The sequence below is a fragment of the Scyliorhinus canicula genome, chromosome 6 (assembly GCF_902713615.1).
Source record: "Scyliorhinus canicula chromosome 6, sScyCan1.1, whole genome shotgun sequence".
NCBI classification, from domain to species: Eukaryota; Metazoa; Chordata; class Chondrichthyes; order Carcharhiniformes; family Scyliorhinidae; genus Scyliorhinus; species Scyliorhinus canicula.
Genome location: NC_052151.1, coordinates 190328986 through 190346262, shown reverse-complemented (window position 1 = coordinate 190346262; position 17277 = coordinate 190328986). Strand labels below are relative to the sequence as shown.

At 46.3% G+C, this 17277-nt stretch overlaps 1 protein-coding gene across 1 annotated transcript in view; it reads left to right on the top strand.

Annotated features, from left to right (window-relative positions):
* Nucleotides 1-17277, top strand: part of LOC119967761 (collagen alpha-1(XIX) chain-like) — a 252900-nt gene that overhangs the window by 203803 nt on the left and 31820 nt on the right. Inside the window, exons 39-40 of the mRNA XM_038800683.1 lie at nucleotides 6900-6935; nucleotides 7112-7156. Of these exons, the coding sequence (XP_038656611.1) occupies nucleotides 6900-6935; nucleotides 7112-7156 (81 nt within the window). The remainder of the gene's footprint in view (nucleotides 1-6899; nucleotides 6936-7111; nucleotides 7157-17277) is intronic.

The window sequence follows — 17277 nt, the reverse complement described above, 5'->3', positions numbered from 1 at the left end:
AATCAGTCAAAAAGCTGTACCTCTATTGTTTTCTGATAGATTTGCCAGTCCCCTTTATCAGGGAAGCCACAAATCGAAGGAAAAACCAGTATAACTTGGCAATGACAGGTGCAAGTCTGACTGGTGTACCGGTTTAAGGTATATAAGACCAGTTTGGACCAGTATCAGTTATTTCCAGGTTTTTCTGGATTTTTCTTCCATATGTGTTTGATATTAGATGTGGCCTTCTCCACTTCATTCTCCCAACTTCCATCCCAGATTATTGCGCCACCATATAAATTGGTAGGATGAGCTGAGGAGTGAGATACCTCCAGTAGATCTCATATTAAGGGGGTTGTAAGGGGGTTCTATTTAGGGACAACGAGTCATCCAGACTTGAAACATTGGCTCCCCTCTCTTGCCACAGAAGCTGCCAGACCTGCTGAGATTGTCGACCGAAAGAGAAAATGCTGGAAAATCTCAGCAGGTCTGGCAGCATCTGCAGGGAGAGAAAAGAGCTAACGTTTCGAGTCCGATGACTCTTTGTCAAAGCTGACAGACAGAGAAAGTGGGAAATATTCATACTGTGGAGTGAGAATGGAAGAAGAGTCATAGCTACAGAAATCCAGGGAAACCGGGTGCTAATGGCTACAGAAACCAAGGGGAAAGAGCGATAATGACAGTGTTCACAGAGGACAAAAGATGTGAAATGCTAAACAGCAGGGAAACTAACATCAGAGGATGAACTGTAGATGTGGGGGGAGGGGAGGGGGGAAGCAAAGAGGAGAAAGGTGAAGAAAAGGTGGATAAGATTGGGGGGGGGGGGGGAATTAAATATATATTAAGAAAGAAATGGTAAAAGACAGTTAAAATGAAATGATAACAAATGGGTCGAGGTGGGGTAGAGCTGATCACCTGAAGTTGTTGAATTCGATGTTCAGGCCGGAAGATGAGATGTTGTTCCTCCAGTTTGCCCACTGCTGAGATTGTCCTTTTGTTTCAGATTCCAGCATCCGCAGGAATTTGCTTATATTTTAATGAATTGGGGGCCGGTGTAGTTCAGTTGGCTGGACAGCTGGTTTGTGATGGAGATCAAGGCCATCAACATGGGTTAAATTCCCATACCAGCTGCGACTATCCATGAAGTTTCACCTTCTCAGCCTTTCCCCTCGCCTGAGGTGTGGCGATCCTCAGGTTAAATCATCATCAGACAACTCTCTCCCTCAAAGGGGAAAGCAGCCAAAGGTCATCTGGGATTATGGCGACTTTACTTTATTTTTACTTTATTTAGGGAATGTTACACCTGAATATTGCCTCCATTTTGCATGTATTGATTTCATTTGTTTGGTTTTCTGGGGCGGAATTCTCCGACTCCCCTGGGGGGTTGGAGAATTGCCCGGGGTCGGCGTCAATCCCACCCCCGCCGTGTCCCGAATTCTCCGCCCCCCCCCCCCCGAAGTTCGGCGGGGGCGGGAATTGACCGCGCCGGTCGGCCCCCCCCCCCCCCCCCCCCCCCCCCCCGCGGCGATTCCTCAGCCCACGATGGGCCGAAGTCCCGCCGCTGACAGGCCCATCCCGCCAGCGGGACTCAAAACACCTACCTGACCGGCAGGATTGGCGGCGCGGGCGGGCTCTGGGGTCCTGGGGGGGGGGTGGTGCAGGACGATCTGACCCTGGGGGGTGCCCCCACGGTGGCCTAGCCCGCGATCGGGGCCCACCGACCGGCGGGCGGGCCTGTACCGTGGGGGCGCGCTTTTTCTTCCGCCCCAACATGGCCTTCACCATGGCGGGGGCGAAAGAGACCCCCTCCCCTGCGCATGCGCCGGTATGACGTCAGCAGCCGCTGACGCACCGGTGCGTGCACGGACTTGCGTCGGCTTGCGAAGGCCTTTCGGCCCCGGCTGGCGGGGCGCCAAAGGCCATTCAGGACCCAGCCACTGAGACAGTCAGAGTCCACGAGCTAGCAAGTGCAAACACCAGGCGGAGAATTCCGCACTTTTGGAGAGGCCCGACGCCGGAGTGGTTCACGCCACTCCATCACACCGGGAACCCCGCCCCGCCGGGTAGGGGAGAATCCCGGCCCTGAATTGTCTGCCTGGACCTTCAGTGTAAAAAGTTAATTTACTCAATTGAAATCTCTCTTTCTGGATCCCAAAGGAGGACAAAGTGAAGAGGATTAATTGGTGGCTTTTAGGGTGAGGTATCAAAGAATGCACCTGTTCTCTACGCATTGATATCCATTCACCAAGCGTTAACTGTTCAGATTAGCACTGACTCAGAATGTCGTCATCTACCCTCCTCACCCACCCCCGCCAACCTCCACAAGAGGCGGGTCCAAAGACATGTTAACTACAAGTGCATGTCCTGCAGCCCACTTCCACCAAGAGAGCAGTATTTGTTGTATCAGTCTAAATCTTCACCTGGCTGATTTTGCTTGACATGCACTGGCTGCCAGTCAAACAATGAGCTGATCTTAAAATCTGCTTGGTTTTGAAATCCCACTGTGGTCTCAGCCCTCCCTATTTCTGAAATCTGGCCCCAAGCCCCACAACCCTCCCAAAATCTATGCACGCGCGTTCCTGGAGTATGTTGTTTCCAGTCCAAAGAGAAAGGAGGCATTGTTGGCCTAGTTCTTGAGAATGGGGTGGACCAAGTGGATCAGTAATCAGTTGAAGAATGTTAGTGAATAGTGATCATTGTATTATAGGATTTAGACTGACAGTGGAAAAGGACAAGGAATAATCCAGAGTAAGAATAATTAACTAGGAGAAATCCAACAGCAATCGGGTAAAATTAGATCTGGGCGAAATAAATTGAAATCAACGATTGGCAGGAAACTTAGCAGCTGAACAATGGGCCACTTTCATAAAATATATAGTTTGGGCACAGTAAAGGTGTGTTCCCAGGAAGGAGAAAGGTATTGCAAACAAAGAGCTCCCTGGATGACAAAAGAGATGGAGATTAATATGAAGAAGAAAAAGTGCACTTGTGGTATATCAGGTATACAATGCAAAAGGGAACCAGGCTGAATATGGAAGGTTCAGTGGAGAAGTAAAAAAACCAAGAGATTGGCAGATGGAATAAAAGAAAATTCCAAAGTCTTTCAACCAGGTTCCGACTGGGGAGATTTACACTTCGAGGCGGTTGAGGTGGGCATCTTCCAACTAACCACAGGAGACCCAGGAATAAGTTTCAATAGTTATTCATGATACAAGCATTGAGGGAAGTATCATAATATCCACTCCTGTATATAATGAGGTGCAGTCAGGCAGTGATTGAGACACAGGATGACCAGTAAACACACAACACAGTGCAGCCAATCACCAGACAGGACACTACCACTATAAAACCAGAGGGCACTAGGTTTCCCGCTCTCTCTGGACCCAGCCACTGAGACAGTCAGAGTCCACTAGCTAGCAAGTACAAACACCATGCGGTAGCTAGTAAGTCTGGTCAGGCTACTACTAGATCTCCAGTCAGTTCAGTATAGTGTCGACCCACAGTTGAATATGTTTATCAGTTCTATCGTTGAATAAAACAGTGTTGGATCTTCTCCAGTGTTAGACGTCTGTTTCTAGCTTCCCTGCATCGAGTGCAGTCCACATCGAACCAACCTGCCTATCACATCAGGAAGTACCCCAGAGAAACCTCTGGAGCAGAACCTCTAATACAGCATTCTGCTCCAATACTGTAATCACAGAGACAGCATTCTAATACAGCCCTCTCCGCCAGGTCACAGATACAGACGGCTTATACAGTTAGTTGGTACACAGAATATTGTTTTGAAATTCCAATCTTGTACTGCTAAACTTTTCACCCAAAAGCGTGTCTGTAATATCATAGCTCAAAACTTGTTCTTCAAAAAAGTAAACAATGTTGTTGGCAAGTTCAGCCGATATTAGGACCCTGAAGTAGAGAATTTGACGAGCGATATGATTTTACTCTAATGCAGGGGTGTTAGACCTAATCCCTCTTTACTAAATCTATTAATTCACCACTTACAGTCCCCCCTTTTGACCTGTGACCTAGCCCAAGTTAGCCAACTTCCTTTCCCATTACGATCCTTTTCTGAAAACTAATATTTAGATATAATTGAAGCAGTATAAATGCATAAAAAAGCAGTGACAACATATAATTGCACACACTTCAAAGCTTCTCAAGCTCTCCCTTCACCCGTATCCATCTTGTAGTTAATTTGCATTAAGTATTGTTTCTCCCTGGCCTTCATTTCTCCCAATACAAAATTCCTTTTATTTTAATTTGGTGTTAAAGTCAGATTCTCTGGTGGCGGTGTCAGTGCCTTGATAATGTTTTAAATGTTTTCTCACTCTTCAGGCCGTATTAACCATTTCAGGTAACACTGTTTGTCAAGTAGCTGAGCAAGTCCCATTCTTCAGTGCAGCTGCACTCCTGTGTGTTAGTTCATGCACAAGTTACAGATCACTTCTGCAATCTCATATCGGCAATCCAATTCCTTCTTTAATCCTCTATTGGATTCTCACATTCGTAACTTTTCTTCACACATTTGCCCATCGTGTTGGATGTAATCCCGCGTGGGTTTTCTTTTTAACCAGTGTTCTTTTGTCATGCTTGTTGGCACCTCTCCCACAAATTGCTGTTTTGCATTTGTGAAAGGTTTATTGGGCTTACAGAAATTGTGCTGTGTTCTTTAGCAATTAATTTCATCATCCTGGATTCCACTGTGTTTGAAAGAATGCACCATTCAATAATTCTTCCAGAACCTTCTCCAAAATTCAAAGGGGGTCTCCATCTCTAGATCTTTTTGCTTATTTCCCCCTGAACTATTCCAATATGGTGGCCAGATTATAAAATTCCCTTCTCTTAAAATGTTCAAAGGCAAAGACACAAATACTTCCAAATTAAAGCTGTCACCTCATTCATCTCATCTATACTTTCCTTTCACTGGAATGTTTATCGTTATCCATATTTCTTATTAAGTATTATTGAGTATAAAGGGGGGAATGCTTTTAACTGTCCTGATTTAGGAGATGGCAACTACAACTACTTGAAATTGTATAAGACACTAGCCTGGCATCAGCTACAGCACCATAACCTTAGGAAAGACCATAAAGACAGTGGAGAGAGTGCAGAAAGGATGCAGAAAAATTGTTCCTCGGGTGAGGACCATCAATTCTGAAGCTAGAATGGAGAATTTGGGACTGTTTTCATTGGAGAAGCGAAGCCTGAGAGGAGAGCTGATAAATCATGAGGGGTCTGAACAGCGTTGATAAGGAGAAACTGTTCCCACTCGTGAAAAGATCAAGAATGAGAGATTTTAAGTAATAATAATAACCTTTATTGTCGCAAGTAGGCTTACATTAACACTGCAGTGAAGTTACTGTGAAAAGCCTCTAGTCGCCGCAATCCGGCACCTGTTCGGGTACACAGAGGGAGAATTCAGAGTGTCCAAATTACCTAACCGTACGTCTTTCAGGACTTGTGGGAGGAAACCGGAGCACCCGGAGGAAACCTGCTCAGACACAGGGAGGATGTGCAGACTCCCCTCAGACAGAGACCCAAGCCGGGAATCGAACCTGGGACCCTGGGGCTGTGAAGCAACAGTGCTAACCATTGTGTTACAGAGCCGCCTGATCTTTTGATCAACGGGGCTTCCCATTCTGTGTTTCATGTTCTATGCACAACCCCCGCCACTGGGAAACCTGCAGCAAGAGTTCACCGTCGGTGGGGCAAAAAGACCCCACCAGCGAGTACGGCCGGAAAACTCTGGCCAAGTGTATGAGAAAGATGGTTGTGCTGAAAAGTCACAAAGATCAGGGGCGGAATTCTTCGGTTCCCCCAGCCGCGTGTTTCTCGGCAGCGCGCCATTCACTGGCAGTGGGATTCTAAACATCCGCTGCTTGTCAATGGGATTTCCCACTGTAGCCACCCCACGCTGCCAGGAAACCCGCAGGTGGGGGTGCTCTGCCAACGGGAACTGAAAATCCCAACGATCGTAGAATTCCAGCCCAGATCAGATGCATCGGAAGATGCTGAAAGACGTGAGAATGGGAATTGCCGAGTAGCTGGCCCTAACCTTCTAATCTTCCTTAGATACAGGGATGATGCAAGAGGACTGGAGAACTGTTACACCCTTGTTTAAAAAAAGCTACATTTCAGTCAGTTTAATCTTGGTGATGGGACTGCTTTGAGAAATGATGATATTTGGACAAATATGGAATAATTAAGGAAAGCCAGCAGAGATTTGTTAAGGCAATTCACAGGGCGGCATGTGGCGCAGTGGTTAGCACTGCTGCCTCACGGCGCCGAGGTCGCAGATTCGAAACCCGGCCCTGGGTCACTGTCCGTATGGTGTTTGCACATTCTCCCCATGCCTGCATGGGTTCCACCCCACAACCCAAAGACGTGCATGGTGGGTAAAAAATAATAATTGGGTCCTCTAAATTTTTTTCTTTTTAATTAAGGCAATTCATGATTAACTTTGTGGTAATTTTTCATGACATAGATAATGCGGTTCTTTTTGGACTTTCAATAGGCATTAATGTTGATTTGTTTTAAAGCTATATGTGACCAAGAACATGATGGAATTCGTTCAGTTATCTTTTGTTCTCTGTTTCCTGTTCTGTCCTACAGTGTGATTCTGTGCCCCAGCTGAAAGGTACAACTGATATTGGCCTCTTTACTGAACTATCAGGCAGTGCTGGAGGCACTAACTCTCAGATACTCCCTCCTAAAGAGGAAGCATGTAGTGACTATCCTGCATCATCCCACAGCAGTACTGTTTAGATCAGAGATTTGCCATTTGGATTGGAATGAGAGGCACAGGCATTGCAGTGGTTTAAAGCTAATAGGGTTGGAAAGAATGTTGCACAGAAAATTAATTTCTTTGTTTAGTCAGATTCTCATTTTTCATGTTCCATTTTTATTTTATTTCCCAACAGGGAAAAACTGGAGGACGGGGATTTCCGGGTTCACAGGTGAGAAACCTGGAGAAATTTCTCTAGATTTTTATTGTTGTTGATCCTCCTTCTGCCTCGTCTCTGTGCTGTAATGTAACTAGCCAAAATTATATTATTTTCCCAATTTACAATGAAGTTTATTTGTATCTCATTAGACACTGGAAAAATACTTCATTTGCCTTATTTAATTGTAGGGTTCACAAGGCAGCAGAGGAGACCGTGGAGCCAAGGGTGAACGGGTAAATCATTTCTTGAAATATTATTGTTTCTTTAAATAAAGGTAAACTCAGCTCAGACATGTATAATGATGGTTTCCTTCTGATGACCTGTCAGAGGTTTGTATACTCCCAGTGTGATATTGTCCCTCAGTGGTGTATACGCTCCCAGTGTGATATTGTCCCTCAGTGGTGTATACGCTCCCAGTGTGATATTGTCCCTCAGTGGTGTATACACTCCCAGTGTGATATTGTCCCTCAGTGGTGTATACGCTCCCAGTGTGATATTGTCCCTCAGTGGTGTATACGCTCCCAGTGTGATATTGTCCCTCAGTGGTGTATACGCTCCCAGTGTGATATTGTCCCTCAGTGGTGTATACACCCCCAGTGTGATATTGTCCCTCAGTGGTGTATACGCTCCCAGTGTGATATTGTCCCTCAGTGGTGTATACGCTCCCAGTGTGATATTGTCCCTCAGTGGTGTATACGCTCCCAGTGTGATATTGTCCCTCAGTGGTGTATACACCCCCAGTGTGATATTGTCCCTCAGTGGTGTATACACCCCCAGTGTGATATTGTCCCTCAGTGGTGTATACGCTCCCAGTGTGATATTGTCCCTCAGTGGTGTATACACCCCCAGTGTGATATTGTCCCTCAGTGGTGTATACACCCCCAGTGTGATATTGTCCCTCAGTGGTGTATACGCTCCCAGTGTGATATTGTCCCTCAGTGGTGTATACACCCCCAGTGTGATATTGTCCCTCAGTGGTGTATACGCTCCCAGTATGATATTGTCCCTCAGTGGTGTATACGCTCCCAGTGTGATATTGTCCCTCAGTGGTGTATACGCACCCAGTGTGATATTGTCCCTCAGTGGTGTATACGCTCCCAGTGTGATATTGTCCCTCAGTGGTGTATACACTCCCAGCGTGATATTGTCCCTCAGTGGTGTATACGCTCCCAGTGTGATATTGTCCCTCAGTGGTGTATACGTTCCCAGTGCGATATTGTCCCTCAGTGGTGTATACGCTCCCAGTGTGATATTGTCACTCAGTGGTGTATACAGTCCCAGTGTGATATTGTCCCTCAGTGGTGTATACGCTCCCGGTATGATATTGTCCCTCAGTGGTGTATACGCTCCCAATGTGATATTGTCCCTCAGTGGTGTATACGCTCCCAATGTGATATTGTCCCTCAGTGGTGTATACACCCAGTGTGATATTTTCCCTCAGTGGTGTATACGCTCTCAGTGTGATATTGTCCCTGTGGTGTATACGCTCCCAGTGTGATATTGTCCCTCAGTGGTGTATACACTCCCAGTGTGATATTGTCCCTCAGTGGTGTATACGCTCCCAGTGTGATATTATCCCTCAGTGGTCTATACACTCCCAGTGTGATATTGTCCCTCAGTGGTGTATACGCTCCGTGTGATATTGTCCCTCAGTGGCGTATACGCTCCCAGAGTGATATTGTCCCTCAGTGGTGTATACGCTCCCAGTGTGATATTGTCCCTCAGTGGTGTATACAGTCCCAATGTGATATTGTCCCTCAGTGGTGTATACAGTCCCAGTGTGATATTGTCCCTCAGTGGTGTGTACAGTCCCAGTGTGATATTGTCCCTCAGTGGATTATACGCTCACAATGTGATATTGTCCCTCAGGGGTGTATACGCTCCCAATGTGATATTGTCCCTCAGTGAATTATACACTCCCAGTGTGATATTGTCCCTCAGTGGATTAGACACTCCCAGTGTGATATTGTCCCTCAGGGGTGTATACGCTCCCAATGTGATATTGTCCCACAGTGGTGTACACGCTCCCAGTGTGATATTGTCCCTCAGTGGTGTATATGCTCCCAATGTGATATTGTCCCTCAGTGGATTTAACACTCCCAGTGTAATACTGTCCCTCAGTGGTGTATACAGTCCCAGTGTGATATTGTCCCTCAGTGATGTATACACCCCCAGTGTGATATTGTCCCTCAGTGGTGTATACAGTCCCAGTGTGGTATTGTCCCTCAGTAGTGTATACGCTCCCAGTGTGATATTGTCCCTCAGTGGATTATACGCTCCCAGTGTGATATTGTCCCTCAGTGGTGTATACGCTCCCAGAGTGATATTGTCCCTCAGTGGTGTATACAGTCCCAGTGTGATATTGTCCCTCAGTGGTGTATACATGTCCCAGTGTGATATTGTCCCTCAGTGGTGTATACGCTCCCAGTGTGATATTGTCCCTCAGTGGTGTATACACTGCCAATGTGATATTGTCCCTCAGTGGTGTATACGCTCCCAGTGTGATATTGTCCCTGTGGTGTATACGCTCCCAGTGTGATATTTTCCCTCAGTGGTGTATACGCCCCCAGCGTGATATTGTCCCTCAGTGGTGTATACGCTCCCAGTATGATATTGTCCATCAGTGGTGTATACACTCCCAGTGTGATATTGTCCCTCAGTGGTGTATACGCTCCCAGTGTGATATTGTCCCTCAGTGGTGTATACGCTCCCAGTGTGATATTGTCCCTCAGTGGTGTATACACGCCCAGTGTGATATTGTCCCTCAGTGGTGTATATGCTCCCAGTGTGATATTGTCCCTCAGTGGCGTATACACTCCCAGTGTGATATTGTCCCTCAGTGGTGTATACGCTCCCAGTGTGATATCGTCCCTCAGTGGTGTATACGCTCCCAGTGTGATATTGTCCCTCAGTGGTGTATACACTCCGTGTGATATTGTCCCTCAGTGGCGTATACGCTCACAGTGTGTTATTGTTCCTCAGTGGTGTACACACTCCGTGTGATATTGTCCCTCAGTGGTGTATACGCTTCCAGTGTGACATTGTCTCTGTGGTGTATACGCTCCATGTGATATTGTCCCTCAGTGGTGTATACGCTCCCAGTGTGATATTTTCCCTCAGTGGTGTATACGCTCCCAGTGTGATATTGTCCCTCAGTGGTGTATACACTCCCAGTGTGATATTGTCCCTCAGTGGTCTATACACTCCCAGTGTGATATTGTCCCTCAGTGGTGTATATGCTCCCAGTGTGACATTGTCCCTCAGTGGTGTATACACTCCCAGTGTGATATTGTCCCTCAGTGGTGTATACGCTCCCAGTGTGCTATTGTCCCTCAGTGGTGTATACGCTCCCAGTATGATATTGTCCCTGTGGTGTATACACTCCCAGTGTGATATTGTCCCTCAGTGGTGTATATACTCCCAGTGTGATATTGTCCCTCAGTGGTGTATACGCTCCCAGTGTGATATTGTCCCTCAGTGGTGTATACGCTCCCAGTATGATATTGTCCCTGTGGTGTATACGCTCCCAGAGTGATATTGTCCCTCAGTGGTGTATACGCTCCCAGTGTGATATTGTCCCTCAGTGGTGTATACACTCCCAGTGTGATATTGTCCCTGTGGTGTATACACTCCCAGTGTGATATTGTCCCTCAGTGTTTTATACGCTCCCAGTGTGCTATTGTCCCTCAGTGGTGTATACGCTCCCAGTGTGATATTGTCCCACAGTGGTTTATACACTCCCAGTGTGATATTGTCCCTCAGTGGTGTATCCGCTCCCAGTATGATATTGTCCCTGTGGTGTATACGCTCCCAGTGTGATATTGTCCCACAGTGGTATATACGCTCCCAGTGTGATATTGTCCGTCAGTGGTGTATACGCTCCCAGTGTGCTATTGTCCCTCAGTGGTGTATACGCTCCCAGTGTGATATTGTCCCTCAGTGGTGTATACAGTCCCAGTGTGATATTGTCCCTCAGTGTTTTATACGCTCCCAATGTGATATTGTCCCTCAGTGGTGTATACACTCCCAGTGTGATATTGTCCCTCAGTGGATTAGACACTCCCAGTGTGATATTGTTCCTCAGGGGTGTATACGCTCCCAATGTGATATTGTCCCTCAGTGGTGTACACGCTCCCAGTGTGATATTGTCCCTCAGTGGTGTATACGCTCCCAATGTGATATTGTCCCTCAGTGGATTTAACACTCCCAGTGTAATACTGTCCCTCAGTGGTGTATACAGTCCCAGTGTGATATTGTCCCTCAGTGATGTATACACCCCCAGTGTGATATTGTCCCTCAGTGGTGTATACAGTCCCAGTGTGGTATTGTCCCTCAGTAGTGTATACGCTCCCAGTGTGATATTGTCCCTCAGTGGATTATACGCTCCCAATGTGATATTGTCCCTCAGTGGTGTATACGCTCCCAGAGTGATATTGTCCCTCAGTGGTGTATACAGTCCCAGTGTGATATTGTCCCTCAGTGGTGTATACATGTCCCAGTGTGATATTGTCCCTCAGTGGTGTATACGCTCCCAGTGTGATATTGTCCCTCAGTGGTGTATACACTCCCAGTGTGATATTGTCCCTCAGTGGTCTATACACTCCCAGTGTGATATTGTCCCTCAGTGGTGTATATGCTCCCAGTGTGACATTGTCCCTCAGTGGTGTATACACTCCCAGTGTGATATTGTCCCTCAGTGGTGTATACGCTCCCAGTGTGCTATTGTCCCTCAGTGGTGTATACGCTCCCAGTATGATATTGTCCCTGTGGTGTATACACTCCCAGTGTGATATTGTCCCTCAGTGGTGTATATACTCCCAGTGTGATATTGTCCCTCAGTGGTGTATACGCTCCCAGTGTGATATTGTCCCTCAGTGGTGTATACGCTCCCAGTATGATATTGTCCCTGTGGTGTATACGCTCCCAGAGTGATATTGTCCCTCAGTGGTGTATACGCTCCCAGTGTGATATTGTCCCTCAGTGGTGTATACACTCCCAGTGTGATATTGTCCCTGTGGTGTATACACTCCCAGTGTGATATTGTCCCTCAGTGTTTTATACGCTCCCAGTGTGCTATTGTCCCCCAGTGGTGTATACGCTCCCAGTGTGATATTGTCCCACAGTGGTTTATACACTCCCAGTGTGATATTGTCCCTCAGTGGTGTATCCGCTCCCAGTATGATATTGTCCCTGTGGTGTATACGCTCCCAGTGTGATATTGTCCCACAGTGGTATATACGCTCCCAGTGTGATATTGTCCGTCAGTGGTGTATACGCTCCCAGTGTGCTATTGTCCCTCAGTGGTGTATACGCTCCCAGTGTGATATTGTCCCTCAGTGGTGTATACAGTCCCAGTGTGATATTGTCCCTCAGTGTTTTATACGCTCCCAATGTGATATTGTCCCTCAGTGGTGTATACACTCCCAGTGTGATATTGTCCCTCAGTGGTTTATATGCTCCCAGTGTGATATTGAATATTACGCACCGGGTATATTCCAAATCTGCTCCTCAATCTTTGTTCGGTTACCTTATCTTGGTCATGAATGTGAATACAGTGCTAAATACAAGATAGTCACTATTGAATCCAACCGAGAATTCACAGAAACCTTTTTATCCAGACAGCAATGAGAATGTGGAATTTGGGATGTATGACGCAAATAAAATATATATATGGTGAAGCTCGATGACAATGAGAGACAAAGGCATCAAATGGCTGATACCATTCAATGAAAAGGGGTAGATGAGGCTTGAGTGGAGCATTTAAATGAGCAAAATGCAGATGAACCAAATGATTTGTTATCGTGCTGTACATTCTATGTAATTATATGTAAACTGAATGCTAACACCACTGAGTGACTTAAGACCATAAGACATAGGAGTGGAAGTAAGGCCATTCGGCCCATCGAGTCCACTCCGCTATTCAATCATGGCTGATGGGCATTTCAACTCCACCTACCAGCATTCTCCCCGTAGCCCTTAATTTCTCGCAACATCAAGAATTTATCTATCTCTGCCTTGAAGCCATTTAGCGTCCCGCCCTCCACTGCACTCCGCGGCAATGAATTCCACAGGCCCACCACTCTCTGGCTGAAGAAATGTCTCCGCATTTCTGTTCTGAATTTACCCCCTCTAATTCTAAGGCTGTGCCCACGGGTCCTCGTCTCCTCGCCTAACGGAAACAGTTTCTTTGCGTCCACCCTTTCTAAGCCATGTATTATCTTGTAAGTTTCTATTAGATCTCCCCTTAACCTTCTAAACTCCAATGAATACAATCCCAGGATCCTCAGCCGTTCATCATATGTTAGACCCGCCATTCCAGGGATCATCCGTGTGAATCTCTGCTGGACACGCTCCAGTGCCAGTATGTACTTCCTGAGATGTGGGGCCCAAAACTGGACACAGTACTCCAAATGGGGCCTAACCAGAGCCTTATAAAGGCTCAGTAGCACATCGCTGCTTTTATATTCCAACCCTCTTGAGATAAATGACAACATTGCATTCGCTTTCTTAATCACAGATTCAACCTGCATGTTTACCTTTAGGGAATCCTCGACTAGCACTCCCAGACCCCTTTGTACTTTGGCATTATGAATTTTCTCACCGTTTAGAAAGTAGTCTATGCTTGGATTCTTTTTTCCAAAGTGCAAGACCTCACATTTTCTCACGTTGAATTGCATCAGCCATTTCCTGCACCACTCTCCCAAACTGTCTAGATCCTTCTGCAGCCTCCCCACTTCCTCGGCACTACCTGCCTGACCACCTAACTTTGTATCATCGGCAAACTTCGCTAGAATTCCCCCAGTCCCTTCATCCAGATCATTAATATATATGGTGAACAGCTGCGGCCCCAACACTGAACCCTGTGGGACACCGCTGGTCACCGGCTGCCATTCCGAAAAAGAACCTTTTATCCCAACTCTCTGCCTTCTGTCAGACAGCCAATCGTCAACCCATGCCAGTAGCTCACCTCGAACACCATGGGCCCTCACCTTACTCAGCAGCCTCCTGTGTGGCACCTTATCAAAGGCCTTTTGGAAATCCAGATAGACCACATCCACTGGGTTTCCCTGGTCTAACCTACTTGTCACCTCCTCAAAGAATTCTAACAGGTTCGTCAGGCACGACCTCCCCTTACTAAATCCATGTTGACTTGTTCTAATCCGACCCTGCTCTTCCAAGAAATTAGAAATCTCATCCTTAACGATCGATTCTAGAATTTTACCAACAACCGAGGTTAGGCTAATTGGCCTATAATTTTCCATCTTTTGTCTTGATCCTTTCTTGAACAAGGGGGTTACAACAGCGATCTTCCAATCGTTCGGGACTTTCCCTAACTCCAGTGATTTTTGAAAAATCTCAACCAACGCTTCTGCTATTTCTTCAGCCACCTCCCTCAGAACTCTAGGGTGTAGCCCATCGGGGCCAGGAGATTTATCAATTTTAAGACCTTTTAGCTTTTTTAGCACCATCTCTTTTGTAATGGCAACCATACTCAACCCAGCCCCCTGACCCTCTATAATTTTTGGGATATTACTCATGTCTTCCACTGTGAAGACAGACGCAAAGTACTTATTAATTTCTCCAGCCATTTCCTCGTCTCCCATCACTAGCCTTCCGGAATCAGTTTGAATTGGCCCAATGTCTACTTTGGCCTGTCGTTTGTTTCTTATGTATTGAAATAAACTTTTACTATCATTTCTTATATTACTGGCTAGCCTGCCTTCATATTTGATCCTCTCCTTCCTTATTTGTCTCTTTGTTAACCTCTGTTTGTTTCTGTAGCCTTCCCAATCTTCTGATTTCCCAGTGCTTTTGGCCACTTTATAGGATCTCTCTTTTTCTTTGATACATTTCCTGACCTCCTTTGTCAGCCATGGCTGTCTAATCCCTCCCCGGATAATCTTTATTTTCTTGGGGATGAACCTCTGTACAGTGTCCTCAATTATGCATACAAACTCCTGCCATTTTTGCTCTGCTGTCTTCCCCACTAGGGTCTGCTTCCAGTCGATTTTCGCCAGTTCCTCTCTCATGCCCTCGTAATTACCTTTATTTAACTGTAACACCATTACATCCGATTTTGCCTTCTCTCTTTCAAACTGCAGACTGAACTCAACCATATTATGATCACTGCTTCCTAAGTGTTCCCTTACTTTAAGATCTTTTATAAAGTCTGGTTCATTACATAGCACTAGGTCCAGAATAGCCTGCTCCCTTGTGGGCTCCATGACAAGCTGTTCCAAAAAGCCATCTTGTAAGCATTCCATGAATTCCTTTTCTTTGGATCCACTGGCTACGTTATTTACCCAATCCACCTGCATATTGAAGTCCCCCATGATCACCGTGACCTTGCCTTTCTGACATGCCTTTTCTATTTCCCGGTACATGTTGCGCCCCTGGTCCTGACCACTGTTAGGAGGTCTGTATATAACTCCCATTATGGTTTTTTTGCCTTTGTGGTTCCTCAATTCTACCCACACAGACTCCACATCATCCGACCCTATGTCGTTTAGTGCCATAGATTTAATTTTGTTCTTAACTAACAAGGCAACCCCACCCCCTCGGCCCACCTCCCTGTCTTTTCGATAGGTTGTATATCCTTGGATGTTTAACTGCCAGTCCTGAACCCCCTGCAGCCATGTCTCTGTGATGCCTACCACATCATAATCATTCACGATGATCTGTGCCATTAGTTCGTCTACTTTGTTACAAATGCTACGAGCATTCAGGTAAAGTGCCTTAATGCTAACTTTCTTACCATTACAGATATTGGAAGTCCTAAGATGTCCAAAGTTATCCTTCCTTTTTGCTGAATTCCTAGTCTGCCTCAAGCTTAAATCCACCTGCCTACATGTTATCCTCCTGCATATCTTGCCATTTAACTCCATGCTCCCTGTCGCTTTCACTTTCCCTTCCCCCCAACTCAGAAGTTTAAAGTCCTACTGACCACCCTATTTATCCTCTTCGCTAGAACACTGGTTCCAGATCGGTTCAGGTGGAGACCGTCCCAACGGTACAGATCCCCCCCGGTTCCAAAACTGATGCCAATGTCCCATGAAGTGGAATCCCTCTTTCCCACACCAATCCCTTAGCCACGTGTTTACTTCCCTAATTTTCTTGTCCCTATGCCAATTGGCACGTGGCTCGGGCAGTAATCCGGAGATTATGACCCTTGAGGACGTGTATTTCAATTTTCTTCCTAGTGCTTGATAGTCCCCGAACAGGTCCTCCACCCTAGCTTTACCTATGTTGTTAGTCCCAACATGGACCACAGCAACTGGATCCTCCCCCTCCCGCTCCAATATCCTTTCAAGCCGGTCAGAGATGTCCCGCACCCTTCAGAGTGTGACTGTTAGTGAGGCAGACAGGGGGAACCTGAGTTCAGGAGTGCAGGAGCCTCAGCCCTTAACCTTGTCCAACAGGTATGAGACTCTTGCTCCCTGTATGGATGAGGAAAAGGGTGTTTAAAGGATGTTTTTAAAGGCTTCCATTTCTGATTCCTCTGCAATCAGGTGTCATTCTTTTCACACAATGTGTAGTGAAAGTCTATCCCCCAAAAGGTTATGGTTGCTGGGTGAATTGATATTTCTTAGACTGAGGTAGATTTGTGCTAACTAAGAGTTTTGAGGTATATGGAACTAAGATTGGTAAAGGGGATTGAGGTTCAGATCAGTCATGGCCTATTGGAATGGCAGAACAGACTCGAGGGGCTGAATGGCCTCCTGCTGTTCCTGTGGCCTTTGTAGCGGTTCAAGAAGGCTACTCACCACCACTTCCCAACTATGGATGAGCAATAAATGCTCTCCAAGCCAAGGACGCCCACATCCCGTCAATGAATTTTTTAAAAGAAGCAAAGCCTGGACTCTGGGTGCACACTGCATGGGGTTGATCTCCAATGCCCCTTCAAATTGAATACACACTTGCTCTCTGAGCTGATGAGAAAGGCCTATTAGAGTGAGGTAGCAGGACCCAGCAAATCTGCTCCTCAATCTTTGTTAGATTACCTTATCTTGGTCATGAATGTGAATATAGTGCTAAATACAAGATAGTCACCATTGAATCCAATCGAGAATTCACAGAAACCTTTTTATCCAGACAGCAATGAGAATGTGGAATTTGTTACCACATGGAATGTTTGAAGCAAATAAAATATATATATGGTGAAGCTCGATGGCAATGGGAGACAAAGGCATCAAATGGCTGATACCATTCAATGAAAAGGAGTTGATGAGTGGAGCATTATGAGTGGATGAGGGCAGCACAGTAGCATAGTGGTTAGCACAGTGGCTTCACAGCGCCAGGGTCCCAGGTTCGATTCCCCGCTGGGTCACTGTCTGTGTGGAGTCTGCACGTTCTC